A 26,538-nucleotide genomic window follows, 5' to 3' on the forward strand; every position below is an offset into this window, starting at 1 on the left:
ACCATTGCCTCACAAAAAAAAAAAAAAAAGAGTAGCTAGGGAAAGTAATAAAAACAAGGGAGCTACTTTTTGAAGTGGCAAAGAATTGGAGACTGGCTGAACAAATTATAGTATATGAATGTGATGAAGTACTATTGTTCTGTAAGAAACCACAAACAGCCTGACTTCAGAAAAGCTAGAAAGACTGCATAAACTGATGCTGAGTGAAATGAACAAAACCAGAACATTATACACATTTTTCCTTTTTTTCCTTTAATTTTTTCTTTATTTAAGGCAAAGGGGTTAAGTGGCTTGCCCAAGGTCACACAGCTAGGCAATTATTAAGTGTCTGATGCTGAATTTGAACTCAGATCCTGACTCTAGGGCTGGTGCTCTATCCACTGTGCTACCTAGCTGCCCCACATTACACACATTAATAGTAACATTGTGAGATGAATAACTCTGAAGGGCACAGCTCCTTTCATCAGTTTAGTATCAAGGACCATCCTGAGAAATCTTTAAGGACCATCCTGAGAAATCTGTTATAGAAAATGTGATCCACATCCAGAGAAAAAAATTATAGAGTCTGAATGCAGAGCAAAGCATACTATGTTCACTTTTTAAAACATCTTTTATGCTATTTCTTTCTCTCTAGTGGTTTTTTCCTCCTTAGTTCTAATTCTTATTTCACAACATGAAATGGAAATATGTTAAACACGACTGTACATGTACAATCTATATGAGATTGTTCTCTGCCCTGGAGAGGGGAGAGGGAAGAAAGCATGGCAGAAAAATGTAGAACTCAAAAGCTTGCAAAAGGATGAATACTAAAAATTACTTTTGTATGTAATCTGTTTTTTTATTTTTGCAAGACAATAGGGTTATGTGACTTGCCCAAGGTCACACAGCTAAGTAAATATTAAGTGTCTGAGGCCATATTTAAACTCCTCCTGACTCCAGAGCTGGTTCTCTATTTACTACGCCACCCAGCTGCCCCTATGTGTAATTTTAAAGAAAAATAAAAATGAAAACTTTGTTGAACAAAGTCATGAAACCATACTAATTAGGCCTACCACAAATTCATGTTATCTAATATCATCTGGGCCTTCATAGTAGCAAAGTTTCACAGTAGCAATCCCTTTTCTCAAATTGATTCTATTGAATTCATTGTAATATTCATTGCAGCTGTTCTAAACCTCTTCATCTCTTCAAACCTCCCATGGTGCTAACTCCCAAAATGCTCTCTGATGAGGACCTACTCTCATATTTCAGAGAAAAAAACCTATTGGAACTCATATTCCAAGAGTTCCTTCTACTCCCTTTCTCATCTAACATCACTTCAGATATTGCTCCAACCCCCCCCATCCTTATTGAGTCTCACATGAAGAGAGGTGGCTCTTCTTTCCAAGGCAAAACCCACTAACTCTACCCTTGATTCCATTCCTTCTTGTCTTATCCATAAGAATGCTCTACTATCATCCCCACTCATTCTCTAATCTTCCTTTTCTCCCTAATTACTACCTCCTTCCCTGCTGTCTAAAAACACATTCAATTCTCTTAATGCATAATGTCCTAAAACTTGGTCAAAAATCCAAGTCAAGTTCATCAACTTTTATTTGTCAAGACTCCATTATCTTTTCTTTCTTGAGGATAGATGTTTGTAGAAAGCAAGGAAATAGAGAAGATAGTACAGAATGGGACTGATGCGAATGTTCTACCTCAATATACATCAACTTTTTATTTATTTCTATTTTCTTTAATGCCCATCAGTTGAGATTAGTGGTGGTACCAGAGAACTAAGTAAGGACTGCTAGTTTCTCAGCATTTATTAACATAAAACACACTGTCTCCAGTGTCAGGAGCCCTATGTCGAGCTAGTTGGTTAAGTGCTATAGCACCACCCCCCAGGTAGGAGGCAATCCTACTATTTTGCTGGTTAAGGCAGGAGTCTTGGCATTATTAGTTGCCCTTATTTCTTGGTGGTAACTTTGTAGTAACAATGTTGAAATGTTCTTTTCTCAGTTCAGTGACATGGGGCAAGAAGTTTTTGGGTTTTTTTTCTGAGATGAGCCAAAATCTAACTCCTGTGCGAATTACAGTGACTAAATCTTCCAACAGTCTGTGAGCTAACCCTTTATATATATTTTATTTTTGCACTGTATCTTGTATACATGTGTATGTGTACACACACACACACACAAAATTGGAATTATTTGGGAATTTTTCCAGGTATAATAATGCCCAGCTTAACTAGGCTTTTCTTAGCATGAATATGCACATTCTTTCTCTTTTTGAAAATTAGGACAACAGCACAAAGTATAAGTACTACAAGTATGTAAACATTAAAGGGATAAAAGATTCACTTGATTTATCCATCTCTGCTCTCAGTCTATACTCCTATTCTGGTTAAACTCCTTCAGAAGTGACCCATTTCCTTTCCTCTCTTCCAATTCTCTGTAGATTTGGGTTCTGACTTAATCATTCGAATGAAACAGCTTTGTCTAGTTTTAAACAGATGAAGAGGCTGAACAGAAAGGTTAAATAATTTGACTAGGGTCAAATATAGTAAGCATCTCAGGCTAGATTTGAACTCAATTGACTCCAGGATCAGTGCCACTAATTCCCTCTGTAGATGAAGAGGAATTTAACTATAGAATGGAGGCTTCAGGGGTAATAATGCAAAAGGATGGCAAAGAGGAAGGGAAAAACAGGTAGAGGTGAGGGACTGAGGAAGGGCAAAGGGATCATAATTAGGTTTTTGGTCTAAGCAAAGAATGATTTTGAGTTATGAAAATAATGAGAGAAAGCATTGGAAGTCTTAAGCCATAGACAAGGGGTCCGAGTGTTCAGTCCTATTATAACAATGGATGTCAAGAAACCTGGATAGAAGCAGTCAGGAGAGTGGGTTATACATTCTGGCTGGTAAATAACATAAGTGCATTGCTTAGTCTAACTGAATTCACAATTGATGCTAATTCCTTTGCCTCACTGCAAGAGGTGCACCCAGAAGATACTATAAATGTGGAAATATGCTGTACTCTCAAATATTCCTGTCTGAAGGACTTGGAGACAAGAAGTCTTGTGTGGATATCTGTTACATTTGACTGAGGTTCTGCTTTTTTTTTTCAGATGATTTGATAAAGCTGGCCATGTGGCCATTCTAATGGCAGTTCTCCAAATCCAGTTTCTGAGAGGTTAGATTTTATACCCAAGTTCCTGGGTTCAGTGATGATAAAGTTCAGATTAAGTACTCCTGGGGTCTAAGTGTCAACAGCTCACCTACCTGGGTGTTTTGTGATTGAAGAGAGTTGAAACACTGTTGATTTGGCAGGCAGTAATAATAGCTATCAGGCAAAGTAAATCCAATCAATTAATTAATCATAACCATCTATTTGGCATAATGTACCAGGAAGTATACTAAAAGGGCAAAAGACAATCCATTTCCTCAAGAACTCTGAGGAAAGACAACATGCAAACAAATATATGCAAAAACACAGAATAAAAAGGAAATAATTAACAGAGGGAAGACTCTGGAAATAAGAGGGATTGAGGAATGATTACTATAGAAGGTAGGTTTTTAGGTGAGACTTAAAAGGAAGCCAAGCAGGTCTGTAGTCAGAGTGAAGGAGGGAGAGTTTTACAGACTTGGGGAAACAGCCAGAAAAAATGCAGAGTCAAAAATGGAGTGTCTTGTTTATGGACAGTAAGGAAACCAGAATCACTTAAGTGAAGATTATATGTCTAGGAGATAGGACTAAGAAGACTTTAAAGAAAGGAGGGGATTTGGTTATGAAGGGCTTTGAATGTCAAAGTATTTTGTATTTGCTCTTGGAAGTAACAGGAAACTACTGGAGTTTACTGAGTAGGGGGCTGACATGATCAGTGTGCTTTTGTGTGCAATTGTGCTTTAGGAAAATCTCTTTGTTGACTAACTAAAGGATGAAATGGAGTAGAGAGAGACTTGAGGTAGGCCGACCCACCAGGAGGCTACTGCAATAATCCAGGAATGAGGTGATGAGGTTTTCACTATAATTCGGTGGTAGTGTTGAGGAGAGAAGGAAGTGTAATCAAGAAATGTGGCAAAGATGAAATCAACAAGCCTTGGCAAGAGATTAGATATGGGGCTGAGGGACAGTGAGGAATCCAGGCTGAATCCTAGGTTATAAGCTGGAGGAACTGTAAGGATGGTGTTGCCCTCTACAGTAATTGGGAAGCTAGGAACTAGGAAGAGTTCAGATAGGGGCGGCTAGGTGGCGCAGTGGATAGAGCACAGGCCCTGGAATCAGGAGTACCTGAGTTCAAATCAGGTCTCAGACACTTAATAATTACCTAGCTGTGTGACCCTGGACAAGTCACTTAACCCAACTGCCTTGCAAAAAAAACCCAAAAAATTAAAAAAAAACCAGTTTAGATAAAAGTTTGTTTTGACTATATTGAGTTTAAGATGTCTACTGAATAACCAGTTTGAGATATCTGAAAAGCTATTAGAGACTCAAATTTGAAGGTAAGCAGAAAGTTTTGGTACCTTCCTCTTAGGATAGTTGTGAAGATAAATAAAGATAAAAATAAGAATTTTGTAAAGCAATTTGCAAACCTTAAAGCAGTATGCAAATGCTGGTTATTATCATCATTCTACTTTCTTCTCTCTTTCCATCTTTTTTATGCTAATAGAAATATATATCGAAATAAGCTACATAAAGTCACTTGGTCCCTTGGACATCTGGATAAAGGAGGATCCAAGAGGGAAGAATAGTCATAATGAAGACTACAATTAAGAAACCTAAACACCTAGGAAGAAGCCCATATGCAACCACTCAAATTGCCAGTCTGCAAGAAGGAAAAATTAGCTAAGTTACCCATTAGGAAGAGTATGAATTCAGAAATGATCCAAAAGGATCTTGATAGACTTGGCTATTTGGCTGAATCTGATAAAATGAAACTTAATAAAGATAAATGTAAAGTCTTGTATTCAGTCACACACACACATACGTCACAAGTATATTATGGAGGAAACAATTAGATAATAGTTTTTCTTATAGGAATCTGGAGGTTTTGGTAGGCTCAAAACTCTATGAGTCAAAAGCAGCCAAAAAAATCTAATGTTATCTTGGGCTATATTAAGAAGGGCCTAACTTCCAGGAATAGGAAGTAATAGTTTATCCTTGTCAGACTTCATCTAGCATATTATATTCAGTCTGGGCAAAGAATTAAAGAAGGACATTTGCAAACTGGAGAGTGTCCAGAGAAGAGTAAATAGGATAGTACAATAAGGCTTTGAGACCATGAAATCTCAGCTGAAGAAATAGATATATTTAGCCTAGAAAGACTAGGAACAGAAGACGGGAGAAAAAGATTGAGGGAATAAAGATAAATGGTAGCTGCCTTCAAGTATCTGAAAGATTCTCATGTAGAAGAAAGATTAGACTTGTCCTTTTCGGCCCCGGAGAGCCAAACCAAGAGCAATGAGTGGAAATTGCATGGAGACAGATTTCAGAGTGTGACACTCAAAGAATAAAGGAGTGATACCTGTGAGCATAAGTGGTCAAAGGAGAAGAAAAGTAAAATAAATGATTTATAATTTTGAGAAAACAGGATTCAGCATAGGCTAGACTGTTTGCTTTTCCCATAGTGTATACTAAAGTTATATAAACTATATAAAATTTTAAGATCCAGGTTCCTTTACATTATTGTTGGTGACCTTGAGACCATAAGAAGGGAGAGTTAGAATGCTCACATTTGACTACCTTCTCAAGTACTGAGTGTTCCTTCTCTCATTCTCCAAACAAAATGACCTTGGTCTTTACTGATTCTTCCAAATACTTGATATGCCATCATCATTCAGAAAGTACTCTTCTTTTGAGGCTCATTCAATTCATCTATATCAAACTTTTCAGCTCCTATACTGTGGTTATCTTCTGGCTTCTCCTTTCTCAAAAAGTTCAGTACCTAACTCACAGATTTCCTTCTCCATCCCAAACTCTGTTCTTATCTTAAAGACTTCATTATATGATCTCCTTTGATGGTGAGAAGAGTAGGGGTAATGATAATGATGCCAAAAAGAAACAGAGTCAATAAAACATTTGCAAAATTCAGAGATAAGGGCTAAAGAAGTTCAAAACTAAGCATAAACAAGCAGGATAGTTTTGGAGGACAAATCAGTAGTGAGTTTATTTTCTCTTCTTAAAAACCCAAGTAATAGAAAGTCATGCCTACATATATAATCTTATTTTTTTGTCCTTTATATATAGAAACAATCATGTCTGCTGGGGGTTTTTTTTTATCAAGTTCCCATATCTTCACAAAATGTCCCTTGTAAATCACCATCCACTTAGAATCTTTTACTTTCCTCAAACTCAACTCATGAGAAAATCTATACAGATCCCCTTCAAGCTTCAGGTGCTAATATCCTCAACCTTGCGAATTCCTTTGTATACAGTTTTGTATGTAATTTATCAAGTAAATGTTGCTTCCCCCCAGCAGGAATGAAAGTTTTTTGAGGGTTGGAAATCTTTATTTTTTTTGGCTGTAAACTTCCAGTGGCCAATATATAGTAAGGTGTTTAGAAAATGTTTATTGAATTTAATTTAACTGAATTCTCATTTTAGAGATGGAGAAACTGAGGCTCAGAGAGCTTAACTGACTTGCTTTTGGATACACAAAGACACACAGACACAACATAGATACAAAGACACACACACACACACAATACTCTGTGGATGTAGGCATATCTATTGCATGTATTTAGACCTGTAGAATAGGTTTTCTGAATAACTATGAATATATAGTAATTTCTTTGTGCAATAAAATTTATTGAAAACTTTAACCTAACAGTCTAATGGCATGCCCTTAGTTATTAAAGCTGGTCAAGCTGAAAGATACTAACCAAATAGTTCTCTCTCTCCCTAAAAAAAAAAAAAGCATTTTGTCTCCTATCCAGTATTTTATTCCTCAAATAAGAAAAGCTTAAAGTAGAAAAGTACAGACAGAAACTAGGTAAAACTTGACCTGTTCTGAAAAATGAACCATATTTTGGCAAAGTCATAATCTAGGACATAAACTATGTGGATGTAAATATATGTGAAAATCTTGTAGTTCTCTAAAACTTAATATAAAATTTCAGACCCTGTTTCTAAGTAGTTCTTTAGATTAGCAAAAGTTATATAATCATAGTTCTTGGGACTGGCCCATAAATAGTGATTTTATGACTTGGTTCTTCAAATATGGAGGAACTAATACCCAAGAAGAAACCCACAGCTGTTCTAACTCCTCTGTAAATATTTATCACCACTCACTTCCTTCCTGAATAAAATTCCATTCCTTACCTCTTTCTTGAAGAATCTGGGGGTCTGAAGAGTCACACTTGAGTCCTGCAGACTGTGACTGGATATTTGGTGGCTCTTGTGCTGTTCCCAAAGTTGTTCTCTCTTCCCAGGACATTCCACTGGCATGAATTGGTACCTGTAGATATTAGATTCAGATAGATCCATAAGAATTAATCACTTCAAGAATTAGATATATAACTTCACTATAAATTATAGGGATTATTCCCAAGAATACTACCCAGTTATAAGAACAACTGAAAGTTTAAAACACTGCTATAAAATCCTATGATATCTCAACATAATAAGGAGAAAACTCTGGGTTCCTGAAGACTATATTAAGCATAAAGACTTTGAAATTAAGGGGGGCCATCAACTGGAGAATGGATTAAAAAAAAGTGTATGGCATATGAATTTAATTGTAATTGTCTATAAGAACTGATGAAGGACAGTTTCAGAGAAACCTGGCAAGATTCATATGAACTGATGCAGTGTAAAGTGAGAACAGGAAAACAACTTAGGCAATAATAAATAACACTGTAAAAACCAATAATTTTGTTTTTACAACTCTTTATCATTGATCAGAATTGATCAATGCAGTGAACAAGTGGGATTCCAATGGGCTCTTGATGAGAAAAAATAAGAATCATATTTTTGGGGCATGGACAAAATGAGAAATTGTTTGCATAATTATAAATATTGGTTAAAGTTGTTTCATTTTACTTTTTTGTAGGAAGGCATAGGAGAAGAAAATAATACTTGTTAATTAAAAAAATTTATTTAAAAAATTTTAAAACTATTGAGTCAAAAATTTTAAAATACAAACAAGTTGTACTTAAAAGAGAATGAAGTTTCTTAGACAATCCCTTTTTTCTTTTCTACTATGTATGAAAATGCTCATTATATCTGATCTTTAAGTTCACAATAAAATAAAATTTGAAGTTGATTTTATATCTTAACAGATTAGATACTAATTTTGAAGTTACTGTCAAATTGGAAAAGTTTCCTATAGTCAAAGAATTTATCAAAATCAATGCTATGTACAGAAAGAAAAATATAAACAAAAAATACAATTAAAACAGTTTCAAAGAGCAAAATATACTTCACACTGCTGACTCCAATCTAAGATGATCACAGAAGTAAAGTTGTAGTAAAAACTATGCAGCTAATACATACAGGTTTCCCCACTTTAAAAAACTGGATAACTTCAGAGAATCAAAGAGGAAGAATACTACTTCTTCAAATGTTGGATATTGTTATATCTCATCAGTATGACAAGATCCCATAACATCTGAAGTTTAGTCCAAAAGTTTCCTATTGGCACTATCACCAAAAATGGTCCCAGAGACTTCTAGAATCATCTATTGGGCTATAAGGTCCAGTCAGTTTTTTTGGAACATTAGGAATTTTTATTTTATAACTTCCTTTACAGATCTCAATGACTGTTTCCTCAGGAAAGTATGCTTCCAGATACTGGGCACCAATATCTTTTTCTGTAATAATCTTGAACAAAATGATTTTTTTTTTTTGCATTATAGACTTTACCAGAAGATCTTGTTTCTTGTAATGGTTAATCATTAGGGGCTCCAGCAATAAGTATAAACTTTGAAGGACCAGAGCATCCAAAAGATAGTACCTGGCTGTATCTCTTAGCACCTTGGGAGGCAGAAAAAAATCTATCTTATGTAAAGAATAAAAATAACAAGAGAAATAAATCTGAACAGGAGAAGAAAATTTAACTGTACAAAATTTTTGGTGATTTTGAGGGTTCAGTTCAAAATTTCTTTACAGAGGAGTTAGAATGCCTGCCCCCTCCAAAAATTGTAATTTTCTTTTTTTTTTAATCTTTGACAATCTTTTGAGTGAGACAGAAACTCAGAATGATTTAATGTGCATTTTACTATTATTTGTGATTTGGAGTTTGTTTTCATATTGCTGAGGGCTTATTTGTGTTCCTCTGAAGTTTGTCTATGTTCTCTTGGAACTCTGTTCACATGAATTTGCAATGATTCCTTAATTATCTTGTAGGTGAGTTTTATCAGGAAAAATATGAAACATAATGTCCCCAGTTAACTGTTTCTTTTATTTTTTTAACAATGCAATATTTTTATTAAATATTTATGATACAGAAAATTTTTAAAATACTTTGCACTAAATGCCAAGCATTTGAATGATTTCTAAATAAAATTTAGAAGAATTTTGTCACAAAGATAATAAAAAATGATTAGGTCCCAGATCATTCATTTATATATCTATTTATTTATGTTTATAAGTGTATATATATATTCATGTATAAATATATGCATATGTGTGTGGGTACTTAAAGAATGCTTCTATCTTCCTCACCCAGACTGGATATATATATATTTGCTACTCTATTATGGGCCCAAATCTAATGTGATCATCACAGGGGTTTTGTTTTGTTCACTCTCAATCACTCTCAATCTTCTCCCAAGACAAGTTGGCAGGCTCTTGATCCCAAGGACTCCTCAGGCTCATGACAAATGTAGCACAGACACCCAATTTACTCAGCTTATTGCAGCACAGAACTCTTGAGCTTAAGTGATTTGATTACCTCAGCCTCCCTAGAAGAAGAGAACAATAGGTAGGAGCTCATATCATCCTTAAGTCAATGCTGTAATCTTTTAGTATCTCCTAGATCAGGAGAACCCTACATATTTGGTGTACCTCATTTTATGTAATACTGTTCCTCTTGAAAAATACAGGGTAGGGGCAGCTAGGTGGCGTAGTGGATAAAGCACTGGCCCTGGAGTCAGGAGTACCTGGGTTCAAATCCGGTCTCAGACACTTAATAATTACCTAGCTGTGTGGCCTTGGGCAAGCCACTTAACCCCATTTGCCTTGCAAAAAAAAAAAAAACCTAAAAAAAAAGAAAAATACAGGGTAAATAGAATTGTGATTAATTAGGCAGTACTTATAATGCTCAAGGCATTTGTGATTTTAAGCACTTTCACTCTGAATCATCTTGTAATATTAGTGTTTTGTGATATTAATCACAACAGCAAATTAAACTATTTTTATAAATTTATATGCTACTCTTTTTAATTTTAATTTTTTCCAATTACATGTAAAGATAGTTTTCAACATTCATTTTCTGGGTTCCACATTATTCTACTACCTTCCCTTCCCCTTGATAATGAGTAATCTGATATAGGTTATATATGTACAATCATGTTGAACATATTTCCATATTAGTCACATATATTGTGAAAGAAGAATCAGAATGAAATGGAAAAAAAACATAAGAAAGGAAAAAACAATTTTAAAAAAAGTGAAAATAGTATGCTTTGATCTACATTCAGACTTCAGTTTTTTTCTCTGAATGTGGATGGCGTTTTCCATCACAATCTTTTAGAATTATCTTTGATCACTGTTAAGTCTATCAGAGATGACCATCACAATGTACAATGTTCTCTTCGTTCTGTGCATTTCACTCAGCAGCAATTCATGGATTTTCTGATATCCTCTTGCTCATGATTTCTTGCAGAACAATAGTATTACATCACATCCATATACCATAATTTGTTCAGCCATTACTCAATTGATGAGCATCTCTTCATTTTCCAATTCATTTCCATCACAAAAAAGGGTTACTATAATTACTGTTGTACATGTGGATCCCCCCCTTTTTTATGATCTCTTTGGGATACAGATCTAGTACTGGTATTGCTAAATCAAGGTTACAAACAGTTTGATTGCCCTTTGGACATAGTTCCAAATTGCTTTCCAGAATGGTCTGATCTGTTCACAACTCCATCAACTATGTATCAGTACCCCAGTTTTCCCTTATCACCTCCTGCATTGAACATTTTCCCTTTCTGTCATGGTAGTCAATCTGATAGGTGTGAGGTGGTACCTCAAAGTTGTTTTAATTTGCATTTCTTTAATCAATAATGATTTAGAGAATTTTTTCTATATAACTATAGATAGCCTTAATTTCTTCATCTGGAAACTGCCTGTTCGTATACTTTGATCATTCATCTTATAAATTTGACATAGTTTTCTATATATTTTAGAAAAGAGTCCTTTATCAGACACTGTAAAAATTATTTCCTGTCTTCTTTATAATTCTTGCAGTATTGATAATTGGTTTCTACAAAAACTGCTCAGCTGGATGTAATAAAAACATTTATTACATGAGATCTTCTCTATATTATCTTATTTATATTGATGAAAGCCATCTCCTACACTGTTTCTTCTAATTTTGTTTATGACATTTCAAAAATCTAGATTTTTATATCCATTACAGGTTTTTGTGACATATGGTGTGAAATGGTGGTCTAAATCCATTTTGCAAGACTGCTTTTTGTCTAACAGTCCAAAAATTTGGAATGCTTGAATTTCTAATATACTATGCTCAATTACTAGGTTCAATTACTTCTGAATATTTTGTACCTAATCTATTTTTAACCAGTGATAAAGAGTTCTGACAATCACTATTCTGTACCACAATTAAATGAGGCCTGCTGCTAGGTCTCATTCCTTCTAAATTTTTTTTTCTTTTGTGTTTCCCTTGTGATTAGCACATTGTCTGGCACATAAGAAACACTTAAATGAATACTAAGATTCTTGATCTTTTGATTCTTCCATATTAATTGTTACTTTGTACAGTTTTATAAAACAATTCTTTTTTTAAATTTTTATTTGTTTTAGGCAGTGGGGTTAAGCGACTTGCCCAAGGTCACACAGCTAGGCAATTATTAAGTGTCTGAGGCCAAACTTGAATTCAGATCCTCCGGACTCCAGGGCTGTTACTAGCTGCCTCAATAAAGTAACTTTAGTAATATGACAGTGAATCTACAGCAGTGAATCTACAAATAAATTTAGAGAATATTGTCATTTTTTATTGTATTGGCATGGCAACTGCTATCTATTAGATTAATTCCTACCAATACCACTTCTGCTCCCTGTCATGTAGGTTAGTCCTTTACCTAAAAAGAAGCTGCCCCCAAGGCTCAGTTGCCTCAAGCTCCAGAATCACAGGGGTCAAGACATAGATCTAACTTTCTGGTAGCCTAAGGCTATGCTGACAGGGCTTCCTGGTCAGCTTAGGGCACCCAACCACATGGAGTTGAGGCCTTCAGACTTGGTGGATGATGTCTGCAAAGAAGAGTGCCATCTGTATCCAGATAAAGAGCCATGGAGTTTGAAAAAAAAATTAGATGTAATCTATAAGGGGACCATTTAGGCCCCAGCCCCTATGTATCATACAGTCAGTAGTAGATGCATCACACAATACAAATAAATGGCAGTGAGGCACCCAGACACCACCACTTGTGTGGAGTAGTCAGCTCTATTGGTGCTGAGAAGGCTGATTGATAATAAAGGTAAAAAGAATAAAATGAGACAGCCAGTCCAGAACCCACATACTTACTTCACCAAAACCCTAAAAATGACCCCATACCAAATAATTATCAAGCAATATAATAGTAACTATAGTAACTAACTTACTCTACCTCAGCAATGTATAAAAAAATTAGTCAGAAGAGGCCCAGAAAGAAAAGTCAACATAGGCAAAAATGTCAGAAGACCAGAGAAATTTTAGAAGTTTTGTCTCTTCTCATTTTTGCAATTTATACAATATTAGAATTGTTTTTTTTTATACTTTTCATTTTCTTCTATTTTTCCCATGATTTGATCTTGCTCTACTTTTTCTTGTTGAATTCTATTTGATCCATGCTATCAATCTGGAGGTGGCTGGTACTCGGCTTCTAGGCCTTAATCCATGCCTATTTCAGTATCCTAGTCCTGGAATTGATCAATCTCTGACTTCTTTATACAATCTCCAATCCATGCTGTGCTATGGCCCTAACTGGTTTCAAAAAGGAGTTTGAAAGCATACTTGTCTCAAGCTTCCTACAAATCCTCCATGCAACAGTGCTCATTTATTATTGGTTCTGCCTTCTACAGTGTAGATGGATACAGTGACCTATATATGAGTACTAGTTCTTTCAATTTTTTCCTGCTCTGACAGGCTATGATCTAGTTTCAGATAACTAATTACTGAGCTTGCATAGGCTTGTGATCCATCCTTTTCAGCTTCAGGTTTGCTTGCAAAATCTTCACAACCCAATCAAATGAAAAGGGCAGAGCCAACAACATACCACTGTGTTCCCTGATTGTTGAGTATAAAAAGGTATTTCATTTTGTAAAACAACTGCTATCTTCAAAGGTTCTTTGAAAAATGCAGTGACAGAAGTATCATTGAACCTGATTATTAATGCCAAATGAAAGAAAGTTGGAAGATATATGTTTGCCAATTGTGTTTGACAGTGTCATTGAAGATGTTCAAATGGAAACAGAACTCCCTATAGATGATGAGGTACTTCTGATGATTCTGTTTGCAGATGATGTTTTAATGATTTCAGCAAACCCAGAACACTCAACCCTTTAGATAAGAATATTCAAGAATTGAACCATACAAAACAAGAAATAGCAAATGGATAGGCAGGTACATAGAAAATCCATAGATCTGTTTCATATATGAGTATTGCGTAAGTTTTAGTACACTTCCAAGTTTCAATGAATCTAAATAAGCTTAAAACTTCATTAAGACTCTTGGGACATCTAGCAAATCTTTGGTAGACACTTCAGTTGGACAACAAACTTGATCCAGAATTCAATAGGAAGAAAACAAACTAAACTTCATTTGGGAAATTGTCATATTTTTAATGATACCAAGCTTCTTCCTGGGACAAAACAAAGGTCTCAATATTTTTCTATTGATGCTATGTTATTACAAATCATGAAATACCAGTCAATCAAGGACTAAAGTTGCAGATCAACCAGAGCACAATGGGGAGACAAACAGTAGATAAGAATGAAAGACAATATATTAACAACACACCAAAAACAGCATACAGTTAATTGAAAAAAATGCACCAATGGAGGAGAAAGTGGATCAATCATGTAAAAAATGGTAACAGATGGGGGGGCACAACTAGGTGGTACAGTAGATAGATCATTGGCCCTGGAGTCAGGAGGACCTGAGTTAAAAACTGTCCTCAGATACTTAATAATTACCTAGCTGTGTGACCTTGGGCAAGTCACTTAACCCTACTGCCTTGCAAAAAGAAAAAACAACTAACCAAAAAACCCAGTAATAGATGGCTAACCAATATCTCCACTGGTATTCATGCAATGTCAAGAGATATAAAAAAGTGCATGAGAATGTTGGAACTTTCTGTGAAGTACTTGTAGGAGAATATGGACAAAAACCGCAAAGGATAAACCTGAATAGATACACTCAACAAAGTATCCCAAGGTACTGAAAAAATAAAATGAGAAACAAAGATTAACCATGTCATCCCAATTCAGTACAGATAAATCCCACTGCTTTGGTAGTGTTCTTCACACTGGCCTAAGACATACATTTTTTTTTTCTGTTTTGGTAAATAAAGTAATAAAGAGATATACATAGAAAAAGTAAAAGCAGCAGTTTATGAAAAGAGTACTTGACTGGTGATCAAAACATGGTTTTTACTCTTAAATTTAGCATTAATTAGAAATGGGAGCCTAGAAAAATCAATAAGCCTCTTGGTATCTTTGCTTATTTGTCAATGTGTCTAACAGGGAAATAGCTTCACAGGGTTGCTATAAAAAATAGTATGGCATTTAAGAAAGTACTCTGATAAAGTTTATACGTGCATGTATACACACACACACACACACACACACACAGAGAGAGAGAGAGAGAGAGAGAGAGAGAGAGAGAGAGAGAGAGAGAGGAGAGAGGAGAGAGAGAGAGAGAGAGAGAGACTGAGAGACTGACTCATATACAAGTTGGTTGGTGTTACAATGTATAGAACACTGGGCCTGAAGTCAGGAAGACCTGATTTCAAATCTGACCTTGGACAAACACCAGACTTCAAATCTGATCTCAGACACTTCCTAACTATGACTCTAAGCAAGTTGCTTGACCAATTTGCCTCAATTTCTTCAACTGTTAGATGTGGATTAATAATTGAAAATGGGGGCTAATAATACTTCACAGGATTGTTGTGAGGATCAAATAAAGTAATATTTCTAAAAAGCATTAAGCACAATTGCTAGCACAAAGCGGACATGCATATTTTCTTTTCCTTCCTCCTACTCTGTGTGTGTTAAGTATGTATGGTTTCATATTATTGTTATGTTATGCTATATTATATTGTTATGTTATGGGCAGTCCAGCACATAGAAGACTAACATTTAGCAATTCTCGACTTGTTCAATTCATTTCAAAGTTCCATGGCTCCTTATTTACAAAAAAACATAATTTCTTCTACTTACCTCTTGTCCTAGTATATTAATATGTCTCTCCAAATCCTCCAACACAGTTACCACCTCCTCTCCACTCTCTAGATGATGTTCCTGTACCAAGGTCTGAAGTTCCCCAGGTAGGATGGACAGGAACTGCTCTAGCACCAGCAGTTCCAGGATCTGTTCTTTTGTGTGCAAATCTGGTCTTAGCCACTGATGGCAAAGGGCTCGAAGTTGGATCAAAGCTTCACGGGGCCCTAGTGTCTCCCTGTAGCAGAACTGTCTGAAGCGCTGGCGGAAAACCTCCTGGCCATGAGGGTTAGGCTCATGAAAGCTGGATTCCTGGTCCCAGTTGTGGTCTTCCTCCTCTACTTTTACTATCACAAGACCTTCCTCTGGAGTCTGGACCAGAGGAGAGAGGCCTACTGTCTCCCTTGATTCTACAGCCATCTGGAGCTGGAAGAGCTTGGGAGAAAGCTTATTTTAATTGAGTCCTTTTCACAGGAAAGATCCTCTTGATATTCTCTTCTCTCAGGATGTTGTTTCTGAGGTATAAGAAAACGATATGTTGCTATTTAAGGTTAGTCAGAAAACAATTACACAAATACCAATATAACAAAGCTCACTACCCAGGCCAGTCCTTTTGGTTAGTTGTTTCAAGAATGTCCTTGTTAATCAGAGAGAATTGTTCACCTCCTTGAAATCTCATTATGCCATTCTCTAACTTTTGGTAATCCCCAACATCCATGTTCTTAGGTTAACAGGTTACCAAATACTTGCAGAAAAATTATTGTACTAATTTGATCCACTACAAATTCCTGCTGTATCATCTAAAATGGGGTATTACTGTTACTCAGCAAACTTTTTAATTTGTGACTTAAATTCCTTCTTATTCCTCACAAAAATTGACCCAAACTTTTTTCATCCTGAGTAGATAAAAGGCCCATCCGAGTTTCTTCAACTTCTTTCTTTACCTTCTGTCTCAGAGAAAAATTTTCTTTCCACTACCTCATTAATCCTTATGGAGAGCCATCTCCAAGCCTGAGATTTATAGAGGAAAGTCTAAGGATTGGGAATATAAAAGAATTCCATGAGAGAAGGGAGGAAGAAAAATAAAAGACTGCAGGATAGTGATTTTAGCTAGGGTGAGGAGGGTGGTTAGTATAGCAAAAGAACTATCTTAGAGATAATGTATTTTACAGAGGCTTTTACCAGTGTCAATAATCAAAGGTCAAGTATAGGGTGGAGGATACTGAGTCCTTGTGCCTACAGAGCCTCTAAGACTTATGATGGTCTACCTCTTGGAAGTCACATTTATTTTTATAGTATTTTACTTTTTATAATTACATGTAAAGACAAATTTTAACATCATTTAAAAATTATGAGTTCCTAATTTTCTCCCTCTCACCTTCACCTACTCCCTTCCCTAAGGCAGTAAGAAATTTTATATAGGTTATATATGTGAAATCATGTAAATACATTTCCATATTAATCATGTTGCAAAAGAATAGATCAAAAGAAACAAAACTGGCAAAAAATAAAGTGAAAATAGTACACCTCAATCTGCATTGAGCCTTCATCAGTTCTTTCTCCAGATGTGAAAGCATTTTTCCTCATGAGATCTTTAGAATTGTCTTGGATCACTGTATTGCTAGGAATAGCTAAGTCATTCATAGCTTAACATTAATGTTTTTTGTGACTGTGTACAATGTTCTCCTGGTTCTGTTCATTTCATTTAGCATCAGTTCATGTAAATCTTTACAGAATTTTCTGAAATCCACCTGCTCATCATTTCTTATTGACCAAGAGTATTCCATTACATTCCATTACAACTTTTTCAGCATTCCCCAACAGATGGACAGCCCCTCAATATCTAATTTTCTGCCACCACAAAAATAAATAATATATTTTTGGAAAAAGTAGATTCTTATCCATTTAAAAAAAAATCTCTGGGAAACAAAACTAGTATCTGAACCAAAGAGTAAGCACGGTTTGACTATCCTTTGGGCATAGTTCCAAACTGCTCTCCATAATAATTTACATCAGTGCCACCAGTGCATCAGGGTCCCAATTTTCCCACATTCCCTCTAACAATGGTCATTTTCCTTTTCTGTCATATTAGCTTGAAAGGGCAGCTAGATGGCACAGTGGATAGAGCACTGGCCTTGGAATCATGAGGTAGGAGTTGAAATCCAGTCTCTGACACTTGCTGGTATGTGACTTTGGGCAGTTATTTAACCCTGATTGCCTTGCACCCAGTGCCATCTCCAGTCGTCCTTATCCACATCTGGCCACTGGATCCAGATGGCTCTGGAGGAGAAAGGGGGCTGGTGACTTAGCATAGTATCCCCTCACTCAAATCTAATTCATGTGCTTGTCATGGCATCTCCTCCTCCATGTCATGGTCACCTTTGAGAATGAAGGACAAACATTATTAGGATAAAGTGGTACCTCAAAGTTATTTTAATTTGCACATCTCTAATCAATAGTGATTTAGAGCATCTTTTCATATGACTATAGATGGTTTTGATTTGTTCATCTCCTTTGACCATTTATTAATTGGAGGAATGACTTGTATTCTTATAAATTTGATTCAGTTCTTTATATATTTGAGAATTGCGGCTTTTATCAGAGACATTTGCTATAAAAATTGTTAGGAGGCCACATTTAGCATTTATTGGAGCTGAGAGTAAGAGGGTAGAACAAACTTTTAATAGAGTATCATGGGGCAGCTAGGTGGCGCAGTGGATAGAGCACCAGCCCTGGAGTCTGGAGTACCTGGATCCAGTCTCAGACACTTAATAATTACCTAGCTGTGTGGCCTTGGGCAAGTCACTTAACCCCATTGCCTTGGGAAAAAAAAGAGTATATCATAGATAATAATCTATAATATGGTTAAATGCACTGGTTGTTATTACATTGACTTTAGTACTTATGTAGTAGTATTTTATTTGATTGAGTAAATAATGTTTACTGATAAATTTGCAACTTAGCAATGCACTTCTAAGGTCTAGAATTTTATGATAAATCTTGGTAACTTGTGTTTCAACTAGCAAATCTGGCCAACTTCTTAACTAAGTATAATTTAGGTATATTTAACATCTCTTTCCATAGAAGAGCTAGATCTAGAGTGGGTGCTTTGCTTGACTTTTACAGTTTAATGGATCTCTAATAAATTTGAGAGAGTATAAATCAAAACTTAAAACACATCTGTTCCTTTGCCAATATAATATGAGATGGTTTGAATTTTTTCTTTGCATCCCCAGCTTCTAGCACAATACTTTTGGGATGGGGAACAACTGGAGTGAAAAGTCATTTGGTCTGGAACTGCAAAGGCAACCTCTAGCAGGACCTCAGAAATTGAGTAAATCTTTTTAGGGGTGAATTAATTAAATGTTTGACCAAATACAGCAGATAAATTTTTAAGATGATAATTTTGTATGGCACTTAAATGCTCCATTATCCCCTTTCTCGCTTCTGTTTCTAATCCCCCCACTGCTACCTCTTTTTTCTCTGCAAACATACCATTTTCATAGTTTAAAATCACTTGTTATTATTTTACTTTCAGTAAAACAAGCTCAGTTATTCCTAGCCTAAGGGGAAAGCTTTCCTTGACCTCTATAACTTCCAAACTGTTGTCATCTCTCTTATTCTTCTTTTGCCACTAAATTTCTCAAAAGAACAATCTACATGAACTACCCACTCATTTCTTATCAGTAATCTTCTAATCTTCCCTTTTGACTTCTCTACTGAAATATTTAATACACTTTTGTCACAGCTTCTTGTATTTTCTTTGTTCTCCTAACTTCTACTCAGCAAATGCCCATTCAAATACCATGCATTCCAGTCAAATTTGCTGGTGCTCAAACATAACTTGTACCGTCTTGCCTTTGCCCCTTGGATGCCAATTCCACTTTCAAAAGTATCCTCTCTTGTAATTGCCATTATTCAGAGTCCTGCAAATCTTTCAAGGCCTATCTCAGATTCTATCTCCTCCATGATGACCCTGATCACCTTAGATGATTTTCACCTTCATTGAATTACTACAACAAACATTTTTTTTTTCCCTTCAGGATACTTTTCTACAAATAAAATCTTCATTTTAAGGTACTAATCATGAACTGTTTCTTAAAAATTAGTTATACATACATATATATATGTATGTATGTATGTATGTATGTATAAACTCCTCTACTAAATTGTATGTTCCTTTAGCAAAGAAACTGATTCCTCTTCAGATGCTTTTAGAGAGGCATTTAAAAGCCTACAACCATAATAATAAATTTTATTTACACAGTAACATAAATATATTTCACATAAATATATTTTTCTATTTTAAATGGACTACAGTAGAATAAATAAAAGCTAGGTGAAGTGATCAACAATAGAGAAATTAAGTTTCTGGTAAATGATAAACAGGATACTCTCAGTAAAAAACTTACATCAGCAGATGTAATGGGAAATGTACATCATACAAAGTAACAGCAATATTGTAGGATGATTAGCTGTGAATGACCTACCTTTTCTCAGCAATGTTTTGACCCAAGAGGATTCTGAAGGACTCCTGATAAAGAATGCTATCATCCCAAAAATATAGCCTATGGTGTCTGAATACAGACTTAAGTATACGAATTTTTCTTTCTTTCACTTTATTTTTCTTGGGATTTCACTTTTTTTTTGAGAGGAGGGGTTATGTTTTACTTTTACAACATGACTATTGTAATAATGTTTTTCATTCAACCCTTTAAACTTCACCAAATGATTTGATTACTCTATGAGCGGAAGTAGGGTGGGAGGAAGGGAGAGAATTTCAAACAAGGTTTTGGAAGTAAATGTTGAAACTTGTTTTTGCATGCACCTGGTAGGAAGAATGAAAAGAAAAGAAAGAAAAGAAAAAGAAGACAGGGGAGGGGAGAGGAGAGAAAAGAAATTTCTTTGTGGACTATAGGCCAAGACAACTGCAGGCAGGACTTCAGAAATTCACTAAATCTAGAAACTTTTAAGGAGTGAATTAAATGTTTGACCAAATATAGCAAGCTAATTTTTAAGTTGATAATTTTGTATGGTCCTGAGTGATGTTGAAAATATCTAAATGATCCTTGACAGAAAAAACCACTCATATTGTTAAGGTGCTTAATAAATGTTTTTAATTTAATAAATGTTGAATTAAGTTGGAATCTCTGAAGCTTTATGCAATTCATCTATATTCCTTTATTTGATCATATTTCTAATCTTTTCCTCTACTACCTCTTTTTTTCTCCACCTAAAAACATAGCATTTTATGGTTTAAAAAAGCATTTATTATTTTTTACTCCTGTTTTGATTGTACTTTCCTTCTTTTCCAATTTTACCCTATAGTTAACCAATTCAATTCTCTGCTCTACTCTTAAATCTCTCACCACTTTGTCCTATCATTGCTCAGCCCTTTCAAAACCTCAGCCCTGAATTATTCTCCCCCCCCCCCCCCCATCTCACCTCCTCTAGTCCTACTAATGGACTACTGATGGAGCTAGAAGTTACACAACTATTTTTTCTGGGTACATTATGAATTCACACTATCCAACTTCAACTGGACTTTCAATACAGCAAAGAAATTATTTTTTACTACCCCATAACTCATTCCCTGTCTTACTCTCCAAATAAGTTATTCCAAACCTCTCCTCAAGCTTCTAATATAGAGGCACCTAGTAACAAGGTAGACAGAAGGCTGGGTATGGAGTGAGGAAGCCCTGAGTTCAAATGTGACCTCAGACACTTACTGACAATAAGCAAGTCACTTACTTTCTGTTTTCTTCAGTTGGGAACAATAACAGCACCTGCCTAGAAGGTTTGTTGTCATGAAGAGTTGAACATGACTGAAAAATGACTGAACAACAACACACTTAATACCCTTCCAATTTTCTTACACCTTATTCCCCACCCTGAGTTCATTTTTTTGATCCAATGACACTTGCTATGTCTAAAACAAAACATTCTCTCTCTCAGCTATGGACACTTTCTCTGGCTGTCCCCCATGCCAGGAATTTACCCTTCTCATCTTCACACACTGGCTTCAGTCCCAACTAAAATTCCGTCTGCTACAAAAAGTCTTTGCCAATCCCTCTTAATTCTGGTTCTTCTTATAATTTCCCATTTTTCCTGTATATAGCTTATCCTACATGTCTGTTTATTTATAGTGATCCCCATTCAATTCCAAGCTCTTTGAGACTGCCTTTTGCTTCTTTTTTTTGGTTCCCCAACACTTAATACAGTAACTGGCAAATAGTAGGCACTTAAATGTTGATATTCCCTCTTACTCCTGCTGTATTTCAAGGCAAGTACAATTAGCACAATGCAATAAAATCGTTTTATGTGTTTGATAACGCAGTCTGGTATAGTAGAATAAGTCCTTAAATTCATATAAGTGAGTAGGTATATATGCCTGCAGCTGTGTGTATACATACATATACATAAATACCAAAGTAGATTATAAACTTAAATAATTATGTTTATTATTAACTATGAAAGTCACATACATCCCAGCTTTTAAAAGCATTAACTTTTCTTTAGATATGGAAAACCTAGCTACTGTAAGCAAATTATTGCACCTTGGTCATTAACTTTCTGCTTATTCATAATCTGGAACAGAAAGATAATTTGTAATTTTATCCACTTCCAAATATTTCCTCAATTTATAATTTGCTTTTAAATTAATTTTAAATTTATAATTTGCTTTTAAATTAATTTTAATTTTAATTTAATTAATTTAATTTTAAATTAATTGCTTTTAAATTTCTCATATTTTAAATTTCTCATATTGACTAAACTGAATTAATTTTTGGTTATTGTTTTTAGAAATAGCAATAATTCCCTCAAACTAACAGATTTTATATTTATAAATGTGAAAAAATTTTAAATCTATATCCTTTATATTACCAACAAATTTCAGCAGCTAAAAATAAAAGAGAGAAATTCCATTTAAAATAATTGTAGACAATATAAAATACTTGAGGGTCTACCTGCTAAGACAAACCCAGGAAATATATGACTATACAATTATAAAACACTTTTCATACAAAGTCAGATTTAAACAATTGGAGAAAAATAATAATTGCTCATGGGGAGGCTGAACCAATATAATACAAATGACAATTCTACCTAAATTAATGTATTTATTCAGTACCATACAAATAAAACTATCAAAAAATTATTTTATTGACCTAGGAAAAAATAAGAAAATTCATCCAAAAGAACAAAGTCACAAGGCTATCAAGGGAAGCAAGTGAAAAAAGGTGAAAGAAGGTGGTCTAACCCTACCAGATCTCAAATTGCATTTTAAGGCAATAATTATCAAAACAATCTAATACAGCTTAAGAGTGGTGGATCGGAGGAATAGAGTTAGGGTCAAATTACATTATAGTAAATGATCATAGTATTCTAGCATATGATAAACTTAAAGATCCAAACTTTTGAAACAAAAACTCATAATTTGACAAATACTGGGGAAAAACTGGAAAACCATATGGCAGAAACTAGGCATTACTAACATCTCACAATGTATGCCAAGATAAGCTCAAAATAGGTACATGATTTACATATAAAGGATAATACCATAAGCAAATTAAGAGAGTATGGAATAGTTTATCTGTCAGATTTATGGATAAGGATCAGTTTAGGTACAATGAAGATAGAGCATTACAAAATGTAAAACAGAGAATTTTGATTATATAAAATTAAAGTTTTTGCACAAACAAAATTAATGCAACCAAAATTAGAAGGAAAACAGAAAATTAGGGGTGGGAGGGGAAAATTTTGCAATAAGTATGGCTGATAAATGCCTAATTTCTTAAATATATAAAGAACTGAGTCAAATCTACAAAAATACAAGTCACTTCCCATTTGATAAATGGAAAAATTTATCAACTATGAACAGGCAGTTTTCAGACAAAAAAATAAAAGCTATCTACAGACTCATAAAAAATGTTCTAATTAGAAAAATGCAAATTAAGACAACTGTGAAGTACCACTTCATACCTATCACAGTAGCTAATATAAGAAAAAAGAAAATATTGGATGTTGGAAGGGATGTGGGAAAACTGGGACATTATTTTGAACTATGCCAACTATGAAAATTCTATACCAATTAAATACCAGTGTTAGTCTATATCCCAAAGTCATCCAGAAAAAGAGAGACATAACAAAAATATTTATAGCAGCAACTTTTGTGGTGGATAAGAAATGCAAATCAAAGTGATGCCCATCAATTGAGTAACAGCTAAACAAACTGTGGTATATGTTGATAATGGAAACTTAATGTGTTATAAGAAATGACACACAGAATGATTTCAGAAAAACTTGAAAAGACTTACATGAACTGATGCATAGTGAAGTGAACTGAACCAGAATATTTGTTCACAGTAAAAGCAATACTGTTCAGTGAAGAACTGTGAATGACTTCACATTCTGAGCAACACAGTGATACAAGACAATTCCAAATGACTAATAATGAAGCACACTATTCACATCCAGAGAAATAACTGATATTGACTGAATGCAGACTGAAGTATTTTAATTTTAATTGAGTCTTCTTGTACAACATGATTAATATGATGTTTTACATAATTTCACATGTATAATCTATATCTGATTGCTTACTGTCTCATGGAGGGGGAAAGGGGGAAGAAATAGAATTTGGAACTCAAAACTTTAAATAAAAATGTTAAAAAATTGGATATGTGTGTGGGGGATGTGTATATCTCCTTGATTACTTAAAATAACAATACATAAAACTGAAGAATAGTGTAATGATTCAGGGAAGTAACAATTTAAATATCTGCAGGTTCGTGCTGGACAGTTATCCTACTACACCAAGAGAAAAACAATGCCCAAACATGCATGATTACCTATTAAGAGTAGGTCACCATTTAGTAATGTCACATTTCTTGTTAGCTTTGATCTATTGGGGGGGCAGGTGAGTAGAATGTAGGAAATCTGTGATTTCATTTTTATAAGGAACTACCAATGAAAGAGTAAGGCCTCCAGCTTGCTCTTGTTTTTTTTTATTTTTTGTCCTTTCTTCACTTTGCATTATTTTACATAGATCTTTTACTTGGTTTAATCACCTAATAATATTCTATTTCATTGCTACAGGAAATTACTGGATGAGGAAACTTACTCTATCAATGCAATTCAACACTTTCTTAGCAATTTAATTTTAGAGAGTTATTTAGAGCACTGAGAGATTAAGTGATTTGTCCAGGGTGATACCTCCAATGTGTGTCAAGAGATAAAACCTGAACCCAGCTCTTCTGCCTCTGAAGTCAACTCTTTATCCACTAGAGGACACTGTCTCTTTTCCAATGATATGGTATGATTTATTTCACCTTTCCCTAATTGTTGCAAATTTAGATTGTGTGTATATATATATATATATATATATATATATGGGCATGTAAACATATTTATGTGTCTATATGCAAATAGACATAAATAAATATATACATATATGGGCATGTAAACATATTTATGTGTCTATATGCATATAGACATAAATAAGTATATATACACAATGAATGATGCACAAAAGAAACTGGGTTGTATGGAAATAGATGCTTAACTTGGAATCAAGAAAGAGGAGATCAAATGCCACACTGACGCTAACCTCAATTTCCCATTTCTTAAAATGGGTTAATAATATATGTAAGACGATATGAGGATAAAATAAGTCAAGAGCTCTGTAAAACCATTCAATTCTGATATACTTAATATTTGCCTTGAGGATAGTACCTTAAAATTGTTCTGATTTGCATTTTTTATTAGTACAGTTGAACATTGTTTGGGATGATTCTCTACCATTTGTAATTCATATGTTGTGACTGGGTATTTGTTTTTCTATTTTTGTGGCAATTCCTTATAGTGGAACAGACCGGATCTACATAAAAATGAAAAGCGTTTCTAAAATAGAGCAAAACGTATCCCCTGCTCTTAGCACGATGCCTGCCACATAGCAGACACCCAACAAATGTTGGACGATCTGCTCTTTTCTTTAATCGAGTTTTCCGGCTTCAGCTCTAAACAGGTGCTCACGTCCGTCTGACGGATGCTGTCCATACGTCAGGAGGGCGTGTCAGCTCTCTGTAAAGCTAGAGGCAGGGTCCCACTTGGTTTTGGATGTGAGATCTGGCCTGTGGGGAAACAAGGCAAGCAGAAAGACGAGGATTCCTGGCACGAGGCCGCTCTGCTCAGAAGCTGCTGGGATCGCTGCGCCCCGGAGGGGCGGCCGGGAAGTCTGGGCCCGGCCACTCCAGGGATCGCTTTCTACCTCAGTTTGCCCATCTGTGAAAGGCGGATCCTAACTCACCTTGCCCACTTTGCACTGGCCTCGGGATCCTACTCACCCACGCTTGGGAAGCGGGTGCCCTACGTGACTGCTCTTCCTCAAGGCCCATCGGGGACAGTGGGGTCGAACGCGGCGCCGGCGATGGGCCTGGTCGCTGCCCGCCCCGCGCTGGCGGCCCGCTCCCCCCGCCCGGCCCCGGCCCCGACTCACCGTGAACTCCAGGCCCGGCCGGAACTGTGGGAGGCGCCGAGGGCCGCGGGAGGAGGCAGGCGGCGGGCCGGGGACGCGTCCCCAGGAGGAGCCGAGCACGGAAAGGCCTCCGTCCGCCTCCGGCCGCGCCCGGGAGTGATCACCGGCAGCCGCCCCCCGGAGAGCACTTCCGGAGACGGGCTCTAGGAAGCCTGGGAGGCTCGCGCATCTCTATGGTTCCCGTGCTAGCTGCCGGGAAGAAGGAAGCGCGTCCGGCTCCGGCCGGTCCCACAAGCCAGCAGCCCCGCCCCCGGCCCCGCCCCCTCGCTCTCGCTCTCCCGCCCCGGCCCCGCCCCCTCGCTCTCCCGCCCCGGCCCCGCCCCCTCGCTCTCGTTCTCCCGCCCCGCCCCGCCCCCTCGCTCTCCCGCCCCGCCCCCTCGCTCTCGCTCTCCCGCCCCGCCCCCTCGCTCT

General features: G+C 36.0%; 1 protein-coding gene across 2 annotated transcripts in view; it reads right to left on the minus strand.

The window, feature by feature from the left end:
- The window catches only part of LOC141514375 (zinc finger protein with KRAB and SCAN domains 8-like), a 49,986-nt gene extending 23,674 nt beyond the window's left edge, over positions 1-26,312 (minus strand). The window contains exons 1-3 of one of the 2 annotated variants that reach the window (XM_074225172.1): positions 26,089-26,312; positions 15,591-16,105; positions 7,302-7,437 (exon numbers count right to left, since the gene is read on the minus strand). In XM_074225172.1, coding sequence (XP_074081273.1) covers positions 7,302-7,437; positions 15,591-16,010 — 556 coding nt within the window. In that variant the 5' untranslated portion in view covers positions 16,011-16,105; positions 26,089-26,312. The remainder of the gene's footprint in view (positions 1-7,301; positions 7,438-15,590; positions 16,106-26,088) is intronic. The other variant, XM_074225171.1, reaches the window with a different exon arrangement.
- Positions 26,313-26,538: the final 226 nt, after the last annotated feature.

The sequence above is a fragment of the Macrotis lagotis genome, chromosome 2 (genome assembly GCF_037893015.1).
Source record: "Macrotis lagotis isolate mMagLag1 chromosome 2, bilby.v1.9.chrom.fasta, whole genome shotgun sequence".
NCBI lineage: Eukaryota > Metazoa > Chordata > Mammalia > Peramelemorphia > Peramelidae > Macrotis > Macrotis lagotis.